Source organism: Myripristis murdjan, chromosome 19 (genome assembly GCF_902150065.1).
Source record: "Myripristis murdjan chromosome 19, fMyrMur1.1, whole genome shotgun sequence".
Classification (NCBI taxonomy): domain Eukaryota; kingdom Metazoa; phylum Chordata; class Actinopteri; order Holocentriformes; family Holocentridae; genus Myripristis; species Myripristis murdjan.
In genome coordinates this window covers 14,270,792-14,286,737 of record NC_043998.1, presented here as the reverse complement: position 1 = coordinate 14,286,737, position 15,946 = coordinate 14,270,792, and the positions used below count along the sequence as shown (strand labels likewise).

The following is a 15,946-nucleotide window of genomic DNA, read 5'->3' as shown; positions in this document are numbered from 1 at the left end:
AGTTTGCTCTAAGCTGGCCCTATAGGTGTGATGGTCATTGTTCAACATATTGCACACAGGGAGGGGCTGCAGCCTCTGTGAAAAATTGTTGAATGAATGTTGCTCACTAAGCAGGCATCACTCCCTTAGCAATCCTGTTAGAATCCACAGTGGGATTACTCCTGCACTGTAAAAGATCAATTTTCTGCTGTACTGGTGTTTTTTTTTTTTTTTTAGTTTAATTTTTTTTATTATTATCATTGTATCAAACTTTCCAGAACAAAAGGCATATTTTATACATTTAAAAAAAAAATCAAACGAATAAACATTTTCTAAGATACCCAAGGTGCTGGGGGTGATGGTTGCTGTTGAAACTGAATCGATACCGGGCAGCATAAGGCAAAATGCCTTTCAAGTGAGCAACGTGGAAAAGCTTACTGCTGATAAAGAGTAACTTGTAACGTATCTAGTTACTTTTTCGTGCTGAGTAGCAGAGCAGAGTGGGCGGCTGCAGTCAGAGGTAGCCCTCGGCCAGGGGGAGGTGGTGCTGGATGGCAGATGATGCTGTCTACTTCCTGCTGGTCGCTGTGTGCTGCTGGCAGAGGTGAGCTGCTGTTTAGTCTGCTCACTGCTCCGGGAAAAGCGGCCGACGGATTATCCAGCTCGGCAACGTTAGCTAGACGGCTAACGTCGGGACAGCGAGCAGGACGAGCTATGAAAAGCAGCCGGAGCCAGTGAAAGTCAGTTGCGGCTTACTTAATGGAGTTTAATGTATGGAAACACATCTAAAAAGGAGGTTCACGGATCATGTCGCCATCCCGAGAGGGAACTTTCCTCTAAATTTTGGCAGTTGGGAAAGGCTAGCGTAGCAGCTAGCAAGGCTAACAAACTATTTTTAATTGGCTCTGGGCTCAATGGCTCTCGCTCGCTTTTCCCTGTCATAACGACAGCTACGAAAATATAAACGTGGGGGTAAAAGCAAGCCTTGAACTTCATGACAAACCAAAGTGTCCGGCTTTGAAACGTAGGAAGACTCGACTGGCAAGGGACTGAAGATGAAGAAGCAATTCAATCGGATGAAGCAGCTCGCCAATCAAACAGTTGGCAGGCAAGTAAACTCAGCGTTGTTTACTAACTTAAAACTCATCAAGAAAGTAGCAAACGGCTTTCTTCGGTCCGTTTGCTCCGACTTCAAAGAGCTATATTAATCTGCTGATTGAATCTAACTTTAACTGTCCTTTAATACAAGTTACGCCTACTTTTCCACAACTTGCTTTCTAGCAGAACATTTAATAACAGCTGTGAAATGCTGTTTAAATGAGATCTGCCTCTACTACGACTAGCGTTAATGTAACTAATCTTAACAAAAGTGATTGTTTTGACAGTGTGGGTAGTATTATGTAAATGACTGACTTTGCTTTGACTTGCTGACGACCGGTCTAAAGGATGGGACCGTTTTAATATAACCAGAGGGGGAGTGTTAATTGCTTTCCTTGATTTTTGCGTGAGTCAACACTGCAGTCAAGATGCCCTCACCAGAATGAATCAACAAATTAGTTTGTCTGCTGTTAAGATGGGAAATTACCACCAACCAACAGCGGCACATTTTTGCCTTGCATTTACCAGCCACTTTGTCTGGACACTATCCATCAGTTGAAGGTGTTATTCATTCTCAAAATCTGTCTGCATGGTAAAACTGTGAAAGTGATTGGTGAGTTTGGAAAGCTGGACAGAGCATTTGAGCTGCTCTAAGGCACTCTATAAGAAAAGTCAAGTACACGTTAAAGTAATGGATGAGTTGGTCTATACTCGGTGCTGTAACAGAATCCACTTTCACTCAGAGCTGGTAAAGTGGCAGTAAGAGCCACTTCAAATGAAACACTGCACATTCAGAATGAACTTCAAACATATAAAGAGGTTAATGTATTTTGACGACAGATAAGTATCAGCATGCTCTTAAAGTATTTTCTCCCTCTTACTTTGAAACTGGCTGCAGTGCCCCAGCTAATAGCTTAAATGGATCCACCTTGAGAGAAAGAACAGACATCTGAATAATGAAAACGTGTTCTACAGCAGCTTAGGCCCTGTTCACTAATGTCATTATGCTGATGTGCAGTGATACCAAGTCTACTTCTGTGACTGGATTTCTAAAGCAGTGATGTGATCAGCCCTGCCTTGTATGGGAAGGACATTGAAACAGGTCATGTTTTCAGCATGGGAAATTGGCTCCTGTGATGAGTGGCGCTTTGTGCATTTGACTGTGCGTGCGTGCGTGCGTGCGTGCGTGCGTGCGTGCGTGCGTGCGTGCGTGTGTGTGTGTGTGTGTGTGTGTGTGTGTGTGTGGGTGTGGGTGTGGGAGGGAGTCACAGTGTTAGCACCTCTGCCAGACAGCGGGTGCACCCAGTACTGGATGGTACCAGATAAAATCTCTGACAGGCTGAAAACAATAGTGCGCCATCTTCCAACAGAGCTGCACAGTTAGCTATATTAAATTCAGCATTGCAATTTCAATTAATATAATAATCATAAATATAAACATATTGACAATGTTGAAACATTTCATACATTGAATTAAGAAGGGTAAGACCAGTTTATTGGTTTACCAATATTTCTGCCTTTTGAATACTTTTTTTCAGTGTGTCCATGTCTTCCCTCTCTGATGTGAAAGAGGTTGTTCTCTAGCTTCTTCTTTACAAGATTTTTAATGTTGTTTGACAGTATCTTTATCGATATTTTTATTTTGCATTTGCAATATTCTCTGTCTTCCCTTTGTTCAAACATTTCATTAAATTTCACTTAGTAGAATAAATCTCAAAAGACATTTATTCTAGTAAGTTTTCTTGTTTATTTTCTTGTTTTATTTTTGTTTATTTTTGTGTTTATCATTTTACACATTTCATAAAATGAAAGTCTGCACCAAACATTGGCTATCAAGAGCTTCATTTTTTGAAAAATCGGAAAATTAACGGTAACATAGTCAGGATTTTGATGTAAGGTGTCCAAAGAGCTATTAAATAATTTTGTTCCTGAAGTTATCAAGATATGTCATTGTGATTAATAAGTGTTGCTATTTTTAGCAAAATATTCTCCCTTATCTCTTTCTTTTGTGCAGCTTTGTTGTCAAACTGGGTAGTTAGTTAGGCTTTGCCTCAGTCATGAGGGTCACAGACTTGCTGACCAATATCACCAAGAAACTAATGGATGCCCTATAGGAAACATTGCATTACTGAAAAGTAATAAAACAAATATAGCAAGAGATTAAAAAAGCTTAGCTTCAGTCTAAATTTCAAACAACAAGTTAGACCATAGTTTTCAAACTCAGAGCCAACCATCCTCTCCATTCTCTCTCCACTCTCCAGCAATGGGAGGTAGGGTGGCTGGCAGAGGTGGTCCCATTCACATACAAATAAAAGAGCTGCCATCTTCTTGCCGTTCCTGCAGCGTTTATGTGACGGTAACTCTATCTGTAGAGTCAACAGAGAGAATCTGCCCTCATGCTCCTTCAGCCAGAGCTCAGGACCAGGAGAAGCAGGGTCACTGGAATACTCATCATTTCCTGACTGTACTTAACCAACAGTAAATTAGGACAGAAGCGAGTGTGATGCAGAAAGCAGACATTTGTGTGTGTGTGTGTGTGTGTGTGTGTGTGTGTGTGTGTGTGTGTGTGCGCGTGCGCGTGTGGGCAGGAGTGAGTTACTTGCTGTCTTGCGTGTGCAAAAGTAGTGTTCATCTGTGGTGTACACATAGACCAAACCCCTATGAGTGAGTGACCTGTCAGTGCTTGGATTAGGGCAAGCATAGCATACTGGGTATTGTCCATTAAGTGCCTGCTTGCCTAGAAGTCTGTGTCTGCAAAAGTTTTTGAGTGCAGAGGGCCTCTCCGCTGCCCCCTGGGTTCCTGTGATTGTGTGAAGGCAGAACACTGTGTCCAGCACTCAGCTGCTCTGAGGAAATCTCTCCTTCTTCTTCCACAAACAGGAAGCTGCCTTCCCGAGAAATGCTAGTGTTTCTAGAGAAAGGGAGAGAGCAGTAGAGAGAGACAGACAGATTGAAACTGATGGGGAGGGTGACGCAGTAAAAAACAGCATGTGATGCATCAAGGATAGGATTTTTATCTCTTTATTGATGGGAATTCCTGTTTGCTGTCTTTTAACACCATGGCCCCAACCAGCAATGCTTGTTGCAGGATGCCTTGCAAAGATGATGACACCTCCTAATTAAGTACAGTAGATAACTACTGAATAGGTTAACTTGTATAAATACCCTTTGCACAAAGATGAGGAAACATTCAAGCTATACAGACCCGAGATTAGATCAAAACTCTGTGCTCCGTTGATTAACAGGTTAGATTTTGGTTGTTTATATGAGCTGGTCTGTGATACTGATATCATATCTGTTTGTTAGGAAATCAACTTTTGATAACTTGGACAGTAGCTGAGGAAGTAGTTTGATCATTGCTGTCTCACAGGCTGAGGCCCAATCAAGGAGTTTCCATCTAGGTAGTTAACAAGGAGGGCACATGGAGATCCAGAGGTATAATTTACAAAAGAGGGCATGTTGGATTACAGACATACAAATGCAAACACATATCTAGTGTCATTTGGGACAGCAGGGTTGTTTTTGAGATCCTGAATTCCAACCAGCTCCTTAGGGACCTTATTCTGTCGCTGTGCAGTTACCAATGCAGTGACAGAAAAGTGAGGACCAGTTCTTTTTACACTGTTAGAAAACTTACAACAAGCTGGCACAGTAACAGAAAATGTAAGGATAATTTTTTTTGATCAGAGTTTTAAACTCTCCTTCCATTAGTCATCATCCCACTGAGACTATATCTAAATTGGAGTTTGTAGGGATGCAGTGTTATGGGATGTAATTTTGATGTGTTTGGGGTGTCCTTAATATGAAATAGGTTTGGGAGCGTCTGCTATAGCTTAGCAGTGGATAGAGGCAAGTGGTAAAGTAGAGTTTCCTTAGAGGAATCAACAAAGTATCACCATAATTATAACCAAAATGTGACATAAATAATTAACTCAGGCTAGACATGTCTGGGTGTTTCCCTCTCATTCACCAGATACAGGCTTACAGTGTGCTCTGAGGTAAAACAGGTGTGTCACCTGGAAAAGATACATTACTGATGAATCATGGATGATAATCATAATTATTTTTAGAAATATTATGATCTCAGTTATTAATCATGTTTATTTGTCTTGGTGTCACAAGAATAAAGATACTGCACTTTTGCGTGTTGACATGCTGACACTTTTATGCAAAATTCTAACAATAATATTTATGTTTTGGGGATCATGTTGAATCTTAATGCAAAATTTCTAAGGAACCTGTACTTGTTCATGGCTGTCGGATTTAAAACTAAATTATCTCCAGATGACAGAAAGTAATTGATTTTAGGAACTAAGGTTAAATATTCATGTTGATTCTTTTTGACTTTGTTTGTTTCTGGGTTTTTCCCTAGATGGTCTTTTTAATGTCTCTCGACCTGTTTGTTTTGGTCACATGGGTACACATTGTGCATTCAAAGGTTGGGATAGGTTACACATAATGGAAGCACTTGATATTTCAGGGGAAGAAAATACAACAAAGGCTTCAGTATCACTTTCTTATACGGTTATTAATTGTGGAAATATAAACTCAGAATATGTAACTAGCTACGATTAACTGTGCAGACCTTATGTTTGGACATTACTCATGTTTGTTAGTGTCTATACTACCAGGAAGGAAGTTTGACATTTTGCCATTACATGCCTAATGCATGGCTTTAGCCTATCCTTGGTTTATCTTAATGCCATTATAGCACAAATTGGATAACACTACTTTCTCGCTGTAATGTTAGATTAGCTCTTGCCCAGGCCTAATGTAAGCATAATAGCCCACACAATCAGCAACATTAGGGAGATTGTATGGGCTGAGTCACTCAATTATTCTCCCAGCTCCTTTCATCTGTGTCCAGTATCCATTACCTTATGCGCCTTAAGCTGCCAACTGTTGCAAACATAACAGGCCGACCCCACCTACTCTTCAGCTCACTGATTGTGTGGAGTGGCCGGTAACAGCCGCTCCATTGTGCTTAGGGCTGCAGTATTTTCTTACTCCTCTTCCACTTTGATAGTAGATTGCCATGGTTACCGTTCTGAACTATTGACCATGGTTGTACTGCGAGGGTCTCTTGTTGTTAATAAGTCACATGCAGCGCACAGTGACACACTTTCCTCCAAAGGCTGCTGCTTCAGTCAGGCACAGTGGGGTCAGCTCCATTCGCTCTAGGTCAGCTGATGCAGGCAAAACAATTGTTGTTTTGTTGTTGTTGTTTTTCCCCTTGCCCTGGGACCTGGGCTGTATGGAGCCTATTTTGGCCTCTGTGACACAGTCCTTTTTGACGCTGGTTCACATAAGCGTTGCCTTTATAGGAGCTCCTAATGTAATTGGAGTTAGTTTACATGGGTAGTGTGTGATCCATAGTATATGAAACAAAACTGGGTCTACTTTAAGAATGCACTGGATGTAAGGTCAGTCCTTTGATTGATCCTTGGACAGCTTGAAACACTGTTCACATACAGTCTACACCAGAACATGGATTATATATTGTGGCTTCATATGTGTATCTGTGACTCACATTTCCCCCCAGCTAACTGGAGGTCTTGTCTTTAGGTTTCTGAGGTTCTAGGGGTTAGAGATCCACACTCTTTATGTGTGACTTCACCATCTTGGTCATGGCTCTTATCCAGAAAACGTCTTTCCAGTCATCATTTTGGTCTCTAGATGATTCTGGTTTGGCACCCGAGAGCCTTTAACCCCTCTCCGTGCTCAGTATTTCTCTCCCTCTACCCCCCAAACTATCTTTCCTTCTTCTTAGTAAGTCTGTGTGTTTCTCCCTGTTCCCCCTGCCTCTGTGTTGTAATTGAAAGCAGCTGTCTGCCGCTGTCACAAGGTTACTATAGTTCAGAGACCAGTTTTTGGAGGAGGGCCCGTACTTGGTTCAGAGCTCCAGTTTCCCAAAACTCAGTGTAGTCGCAGACTGCAGGTCTTTCAAGAGAGCAAGAGGGATGAAAAAATAGACGAAAGAGGGTTAAGTGCAAGAGCAGAGGGACAGGAGAGTGAAGTGAGGGAACAGAGGTATAATTTACTGGAGTCTTGTTCATTTGCTCTGCTTCCTATGCTATATTATCCAATTCACTTCACATTAGATGGGAAAGATATCATGCAGTATTCTGTGCTATACTTAAGAGACAAGCTTTAAAGCTCAAACATCTATAGCTTTAGTGGTAAATTCCTCCATCATTTTATGTGAACACTAAATCATGCTGGAGAGTGCCAGGAACTTTTTCTGTGTATGCACAATCCAAACCTTTACCAGCCATATTAACTATTACACCAGCCAGCTGGAAGTTTAGAAATACATATCAAACTCCAGATGATTGCTGGTTACCTCCCAAGTAACATATCAGTTATGGTCAAAATTTACAGTTTGTTTGATAGCAAGAAAGTCCAACCCTGGTTCAAACGTGCGCACTTATGCTGTAGTTTTCATTCAGTACTCATTCATAAACAGTATTACAGTTTGTCATGAATTAAATGTTAATATGTCAGTGCAATCCTCTGTGCTTCTGAATTTATAGTTTATCACCGGACCATGCTGGAAAAATATTTACTGTCATTCTGTTTGAAATGCTCATAAATAGACTATAGTGTCAAAAGTAATGACAAATGCTCATTGGAAGTTAAGGAACCCCAAAGTGACAGCCAACAGCCAAAAAAAAACCCATAGTATTAATTTTATAATGATATGAATATAGAAAAATAAGCAAATTTAAGCCCTTTGGTGATCTCTATTATCAGCAAATGTTGATTAAAATGGTGAATCAATTACAGAAATGATAATCAACAAATCTGTTGTTGATTGGCTGTTTGATTAGGTGCCTAAATGTTTCAGTACTAGTACTTACAGTTGTCACTTCACAGTGTATGTGACATCATGTTGCTTTTGTGAGCTCTGTTATTACTCAAATAGACCTATTTCATAGCAGCCATTTTGACATGAAATAGCAGGGTAAACATAGGTGACTAATGATTGATAAGGTCTCCATTCCATTTCAGTGTAGAAGAGGCAGCATGAACAACACTGGGACCCTGGCTCTGTTACACCTAAATGGAGCTGGACCTTAATTAATGTCATTAGTAACACCTGTGTTTAGCCTACCTGCTATTTCATGTCAAAATGGCTGCAGTGACAAAGGTCTATTTGCATAGTACACAATACAGTTCCTCTGTGATACTTGACTAAAGTAATTCTGATGCACCACCTTCACTTCTCCTTTATTATCCTGAAATTCAAGTACAGTGGTCATAGAAGTTTTTTTTTCGTCTGCCATAACTTGCAGGCATGTGACTTGAAAGTGTGTAGGTGTATGTGTGTGTGTTTCATGACACTACATCTGCACCCCTCTTCACCACAGTAACCTTACTGTTGCCATAAACAGTTGGGGAAATACCGACAATGGGATGTTGAAATGGTTACCAGGATATGATTTGCTATAGATGACACACTTTCCACAGACAGCCTTTTTATTCTCTTTCATTCTTGGAAGTGTCTCATAATAAATATTAGTATTATTTTCCTAATTGAGTCTATCTGAGAGTGTTATGTGCAGGGATAGCTCTTTACTCCTGTTACTATATCCCTTCGACTGCAGTGTATCTGTTTTTTTCCAGTGGCAGCAGAAGGTAGAAGATACGACACCGACCTCTCTGAAGGTGTTGATAAACTGAATGAGCTGAGCCAATGTTTCCCAGCCTTCTCCCTTTAAGTGAATCTAATCTGTCTGACCTCCCCAAGCCCAACTATTAGTTTACTATTAATAGGCTCAGACGGAGGAGAGGCTGGCCTGTGCAAGTTACCATCAAGCTTTGTAACACTCAAGTGTTAGCAGCTTTCTGTATGGTTCTTACTCATTCAGCTTACCTGATTCTGTGCATTTGTAATGCCTTTAACTAGAAATTTATGAAGCTTGAATCTCCTCAAGCTGCCTCTTGGCTCAAGCTTATTAAAGTGTTCTCCCTGTCCCGTCGGATCTTCAAGGGGCTCTTTTTAGCCACCTGCTAAGGCTTGGTGGCTGGTTGAGGCTGGTCTCACGGGCAGCTGTTGACCAGACTCTGTATAAGCAAGAAAAGGCACCAGATGTAGAGTCTTCCAATCTAGTCTATGGCTCCTTAACATGTGGGCTGTGTTATTAAATGGGTAGTCAGTTTCTTCCTGTACCCGCCATTTGGGCAGTCACAATCTTCAAATTTTACCTGTCATACACATTAAGGAATTACAGTATGAGCTTAATAGTAGTGCACATTCGCCATATGAAGAAGCAGAGCTATTTATTGTATTGGCGGTGGTCTTGGAACATATAAATACAGAAAAATCTCTTTCCCTTTCAGGTTTTGTAAACAAAACTTTCACTTACTTAAGTAATTACTTACTTAATGATAGCTCGAGTGAGCATCAGCCTCATCTTGAATTTTGCCAGAAGGAGAAAAAAAAATCTCTTAAAACCAAATGATGTAAACAGACCTGATTTGTGTTCTATTGTGTTTTTTTTTTTTTTTTGCAACATTTCTAACACTGGCTTAAAGTCTCCTTGATAGATGGATAGCCCAATTGCCACCAAAACAGTGCATACAGATAACAAAATAGTAATAGACAGCAAAAGAGACAACACAGTCATAGTACACAACAAAAGTAACACCATAAAAAGCCATTTAAGACATGATTAACAGCTGTGGATTGTGACCACAGAGACCATCTAAAAGTGTTCATTAAAAAAATTGGACTACTGCTAGAAGAAAAGACCCTCCGAGTCGTTCAGTAGACCACCTGCTTCTCACTCTCTTAATGAGTTTCTAAGTCTGTATTGATGTTTGCATGGAAACATGATTATGCAGCTCAATGATTAGGCGATACAGATTAACTTTGATGAGTCCAAACAATCGCAGTCACTCAGTTGTGTAATCATATCAATAGGCCTACCTGCCAGGAAAACATGAATGATGACAAGTGTTATTTCACATATAGGCTGCATTAAATCTTCTTTTTTACTGTGTGTGAGCAGAACTGTGTTGCAGTATGTTTAGTGTTTATTCTTCAGCTTGAAACAGTAATGTTGCTTGAAGGGGAATTGCTTTTGCCCCTGCCTCCAGTTTGGGTACCAGTGTGTTTCCTCTGCAGTCTGTTTGGTTGTCAGTTTGCTATGGCAACAAACTACAGAGATCCACCCTCTTGAACCATTCCCACGCACGGCCTTGCTAATACCTAACAGTTTTACTTTTGTTCAAATCTGGAACGGAATCCAGTCTTTCAGGAGCAGTGGCATGACAGTGGCAGATATTTCTACAGTGGCTGCACAGGGCAAATCAGGTTAGGGCTGAACAGTTAATTGAAATATTATTGAAATTGCAGTATGGGCAAGTGCAATATCCAAGACATCCCAATATCCCTAGAGCTGCAATTTTGATAAAGGTAAACTGTGTGAAAAAAGAGTGTCATAGATTCAGAGTTATGGCGCTACAGAGGCACACTGGCCCACAAACTGTATTTTCCGGATTTAAGAGAACATATTTGTGTGGTGCATACCCCATAAATCACACCATCATCTTTATTAACGTTTTCACTGAACATGAAAATAATAAATGCAAAAATGACCACACTAAAATTGTTAATTATAGTTACAATATCTGTATAATTTATTCCAATATAATTTTTTGTGTTGTTTATTGCTTATTTATATCATTTCTATATATATATTTATATCATTCAGTATGACCACTTGATCGCCCATCCGTATCTGCTTATCTCACTAATCTCCATCTTCTCTGTTGTGTTTTCTCATCCACAGAGCGGAGAAAACAGAAGTCCTCAGCGATGACCTCTTACAGGTAAATCATTAATCTGCCTCAAACTCTGCAGACCTCTGATCTGGTCCAGCTCAATACTGGAGCCACAGCAGATGTCAGTCTACGACTTAAGACCCTGTCCCATTTCATAGGGATGTTGGAGAACATTGTTAGTCAAAAATGATACTTTCGAAACCAACCAATCAATAAATCAATCTTTACGTTGATCTTTTTTTGGAATTGACACCAATATTAGTCTATATCACAGTTTTAATTGTAAAAGAGTTGTACAATATAAACTCAAATAATATGAATAAGCTATTTAACCGTACCCATTGTTGTACTTTGTACAAATATACATATACGCTTTCTGCATCAAATAGCCACAAATAGCTCTTTTTGAAGAAGTGGGCACAGTAAATGCAAAATGTCTTTCCTGTAAGACATGTTTTGCTGATGCACACACTTAAGCCAGCATACCAGTTGCAAAATGGCATGGTTGCATGCATTAAATGGAGCACATACTGTCTATTAAGTCATCTGGAATGGGACTTGTTTGTGAATGTCAAACAAACCTAATCTGAGTGTAAATAAATACGTTTTTACAGATATTTGCTTTGGCGAGTAGGATTTTTATGCAAGCTGACAATGGTAGATATGGAGGTAAACACAAGAAAATACTGTAAAGTTTATGGAAAAAGCCATATTGCTGTACTCGGTCAGCACTGGTACTGTGTGAAGTGTTAATTAGTGAATAGTGAATGAATTTTGGTGGCAAGAAAACCTGCAGCCTCTTGGGACCTGCTGGCTCAAGGTTGAGAGGCACTACTGTAGAACCAATCAGGGCTCAATGAGCTGCGCAGAGGTCACTATAGCTGTATTTGTGTCTCTGTATCCATATGTGTGTGTGCTTGTGCATGTGTGCAAAATCCTCTGGTGCAGGGCTTTCTCAGCAGAAACTATCCTCGGCCACAGAGACAGAGACAGACAGGCAGGGTCGGGGGCAGGTGGGGTCGGGTCAGAATACTGGCTGCTCTGCAAAGGCATTCCAGCTACTTCTGTCACTGCATATTGTCTCTGTGTATGAATGGAGGGTGGTGTGGATATTAAAACAAACTAGGTTGCCTGCTCACCACTCCTTTAGAATGGTAGTCAAAGTTTTCTGACTCCTTCCATTATGCTTGTCCCCGCCCTGTTTTTGAGGGCAGTGCATAAACAAACTATACTGAAAGGAAACTTTTGATACCTTGTTCTCTCTCAAGTGGTGTGTGTTGTGAAAATTGTAGCTGCAGCTCTACAAAATGTAAGCCTCTTCTTGGAAAACGGCAGTCACTGTGGAACTCTTAAACTGGTTAAGGGCAAGAAAAGAATTTGAGTGACAGCTGGTACATCAGTATTATACTCAGAGCCAGAGGGAGTTGGTGTAATGGAAATAGATGAGTGAACAGTGGTGACTACTTGCTTTGGGTCCTTGCCAGTGAAGAGAGGATGTTATATTTTGTCTGACAGTCGACCTTCACTGTCCCTCAAAGGCACGGTTGTTCTGCCCATCTCTGAAAATCAGCCGCTGTTACTCAGTTGGCTCTGTCTCGCACCTCGCGGACAGTGTTTTAGTCAGATAAGGAAGAGGGAGAGAGAGAGAGAGAGAGAGAGATAGATAGAAATCTCTTGCACCCTCAAGTACAGAGGAGACGGTGTTCCTCCCTGCTTTAAAACAGAAACTCTTAGTTAAGTAATAAGTAAAAGGGGGAAAAAAACCCACAGATCCTCTTAGACTGTTAGATATAATCAATTTGTGATGTACTCTGTGACCTAGGCTATTTTATAAAGCGTTATAATTTACTTTTTTTGTGCACTGCCATCTACTTTGCCTCAGCCAGTTTTGTCTACTTCTATTGAGCTTCTACATTTACCACAATGCCTTTCACCAACGCTGAGGCATGAACTGGCTTCTTAAATCAAAATTGGATGTAAATATAGCTAGTTAGCCAAATGGATTTTAGGGTATGTCTATGATTGCGGCAGCATCCTAAAGTGTCTTGTAGCTGCACTGAAGTCTAGTCATTTGAGCTTGTTGCTTGGGCAGAAATTGGTCTCTCTTCCTCTCCTGTGATGGACTTCTCCTGGTCCAATTATTGTTGAATGTCAGTGGAAGCTGGTGCCTCGAGCAAGAAGCCTTTGCTTTGCTTGAAAACCTGACATTAATTATTGACATTTAAGATTGCTGAAAATACTCCTGTCAAACATCACTGCATCTGCACTGGACACATCTCGGTTTGACATCACATTGTTTGTTTGGCCACTTATCCTCTAGAATAAGAAAAACATACCACCTATTATCAAAATGGACCCAGAAATGCAAGGCACTTTGCCAAGTAGCAAAGTTCCTTACATTTTAAAGTGCTTTTAGGGAAGAATTTTGCTTTAATGAGTCTTATTTACAGTCTTAGAATGGTTTTGAAATTGATTTGTAATTACATGGTCATTTGAAGCACCATCTGAGTTTCATTTTGCCCAAGGCCAATGCCATGTTGTCTATTGGCCAACTACACCCAATTGCTGCACCCAAGTGGCTTCACACAGTCAGCTGGTGAGTTTTGGGCAGCTTCCATGTGAACCCTCCATGCAGATGGTCCTTCATTTGATCCCATGTGTATCTAGGGTTTGGGTCCTTGGCCTGTACTTCTTCTATTCTTAGACCCGGCATCCCAAACCCTCTCAAATGGTCTTCCAGGGTGACAAAGAGCTAACACAGCATTCCTCTGACAGCTGTCCATTCCTTGCTACTACTGTACTTAGTGGGTCTTCCAGGGGGGTTCCCCAAAATACCAGGACATCAGGCTGCTTGCACACTCCCTCGTTTTACACCCACTGCTGATAATGGGAGAACGTCAGCCCTTTATGAGCTTTTGCTGACATAAGGCTGAACAGTGTGGAAAAAATGTTATTTTGACGTGTTGCAATACGATTCATGACTTTAGTGGGGATGATCATTTTTGCTGCATAATTTATTTTTATTGAAAAAAACCCCTACAAAGTCATAATGGCGATTTGATTGTTGCTGGGGTCTGTACCAAACAAATAGATTTTCTTATGTCAGGAGAATATCATTTGTTGGGAAGGAGGAAATTTTATTTGCCATTCATATCTTGCCAGATAATTCCAACCCTCATGCTTCAAGTTTAGAGTTATTTTAGTTTGTTCGGTACTTGCCCAGACATGTTAACATCCTTTCCTTTTGGCACTAATAAACATACACACACACCCTCTGTCTTTTTCTCTTTCTGTCTCAGTTCATATAGGGATTCCCTGGCCTATGATGCGTCATGGGATTGACCAAGTTTTGACCTCATTACATAGCAGGCACAAAACACATTTCTGTCTGTACGTGGACCTTCCAGCTCCTTTTTGGCCTGGGTTGTCCCACTCCTCAGCATCTCTTGTGTGTGTTTTGTGTCTGATTTTTTTTTTTTGTGTTGCAGTAAAAGGAAGCAGACAGCAACACCCCTAGCGCCATGTAATCCAAACATATCCATCACACACACAGGATCCTCTCCCATCTTAGAGGAGAGGGAGGGGAGTCCCCTGTTCTTTTGTTCCAGGTACTAACCGGGATGAGTCTAAACAGTGTTCCCAAGCCTGTGGAGGCAAACTGCGTGTGTGTGTATGTGTGAGAGTGATTGTGTGTTCAGTATGTTTGTATTTGACCCAGCTGTTTTGGGAATGCCGGGGGCCACCGTGGGTCGGGAATGACGTAAGAGTGAGAGAACAGGGAGGGAGGGGAGAGGGAGGGCGGTGTGTGCGGAGGCGGATATCTGCTTTGGAGGCTGTGGAATTCCTGAGTTCCGACTCTGTTCTGTTTTTGGAACACAATTGTCTGGTATTCAGTTGATCCTCCCTCAGCATTTGTCTCCCTCCGTTTCTGCTCATGTTGCCCTCTGGCCCTCACTGTTCCCATTTATATTTGGAACAAGGTTTGTCCCAACTCTTGAGGAGATGTTTCTCCCTCTGAGCCACTGATAGGCTCACAGTTTTTCTGACTTGTTTCCTCCCTCTCCTCTTTTTTAATAAGGAGACATACACACCTTCTGTTGTGTTAGAAACCGGCACATAAACAACCCGCAGCCTGACTTTGACTTTCTCACAAGTGTTGCCAGGCTAAACCTGTTCTCTGCATCATCAGACTCGGAGTTGGCTGATGGGTCAGACTTGTAAGGAGATTTAAACAGTAGCTTTCAACGATCAATGCTATTCATGGGCTGGTGACAGTAGGCTCAGGCTTAATGCTCACACTATTTGTCCCTGTCAGGCACCTGGCAGCAAAATAGCCTTGCCTCAGTTGGTCGCTGTCCTCTAGCCAGCTAGCTGTGACTCCCATCATTGACCGGCTTATCAATGATAGTATTATCGCTTGTCAGGCCAAAAGCACACAGTGGATCTCTGTAGCTAGGCAAGCAGACAGGAGAAAGCCTGTGCAATCAAAAAGGCCTTTTTAAAGCCAAAGACCCCCTCGCTCTCAGTCACAGCCCAGTGGCCGTCGCCATGGCGACGCTTCCGATGACTCATGTGTTTCAAAGAGAACATTCCGGTGCTGCCCCGCAGAGACAGGCCTTATCAATCATGTTTGAACTTTGACCTCTAGCTCCCTCAGGGCATGCACAAATCAAATCTCTGCGTAGAGCTGGACCTCATTAGCCATGAACACATTGGATTAGTGGTGTGAAAACTAGAGATGTAATGTTTGGAACATTTTTATTTGGAGTGCGATTGTTGACCAGATGACCACAAGTTCATAGTGGATGCAATAATACAGACTGAAAGGACTGTGTGTGCATGCTTTTATTATGACCAGAATTATCACAGCTTTCAAATTCACTGAAAATGTTATATAATCACTAATACACCTTGAAATCACATCATTGTTAGGCGTTGAAAACACAAATTATCAGCACTATGAACTGTGTGAAATGAAGTAAAAACAGAAACAGTGACATGTAACACATGATACACAAGCATATCAAATGCATGGGAGGCCTACACTTTGTGCACATGGCAGATAAGGATGCATGACTAG

General features: G+C 41.2%; 1 protein-coding gene across 2 annotated transcripts in view; it reads left to right on the top strand.

Annotated features, from left to right (window-relative positions):
- Nucleotides 1–453: 453 nt before the first annotated feature.
- Nucleotides 454–15,946, top strand: part of arhgap17a (Rho GTPase activating protein 17a) — a 41,845-nt gene continuing 26,352 nt past the window's right edge. The window contains exons 1-2 of one of the 2 annotated variants that reach the window (XM_030077127.1): nt 454–1,087; nt 10,875–10,914. In XM_030077127.1, coding sequence (XP_029932987.1) covers nt 1,035–1,087; nt 10,875–10,914 — 93 coding nt within the window. In that variant the 5' untranslated portion in view covers nt 454–1,034. The remainder of the gene's footprint in view (nt 1,088–10,874; nt 10,915–15,946) is intronic. The other variant, XM_030077128.1, reaches the window with a different exon arrangement.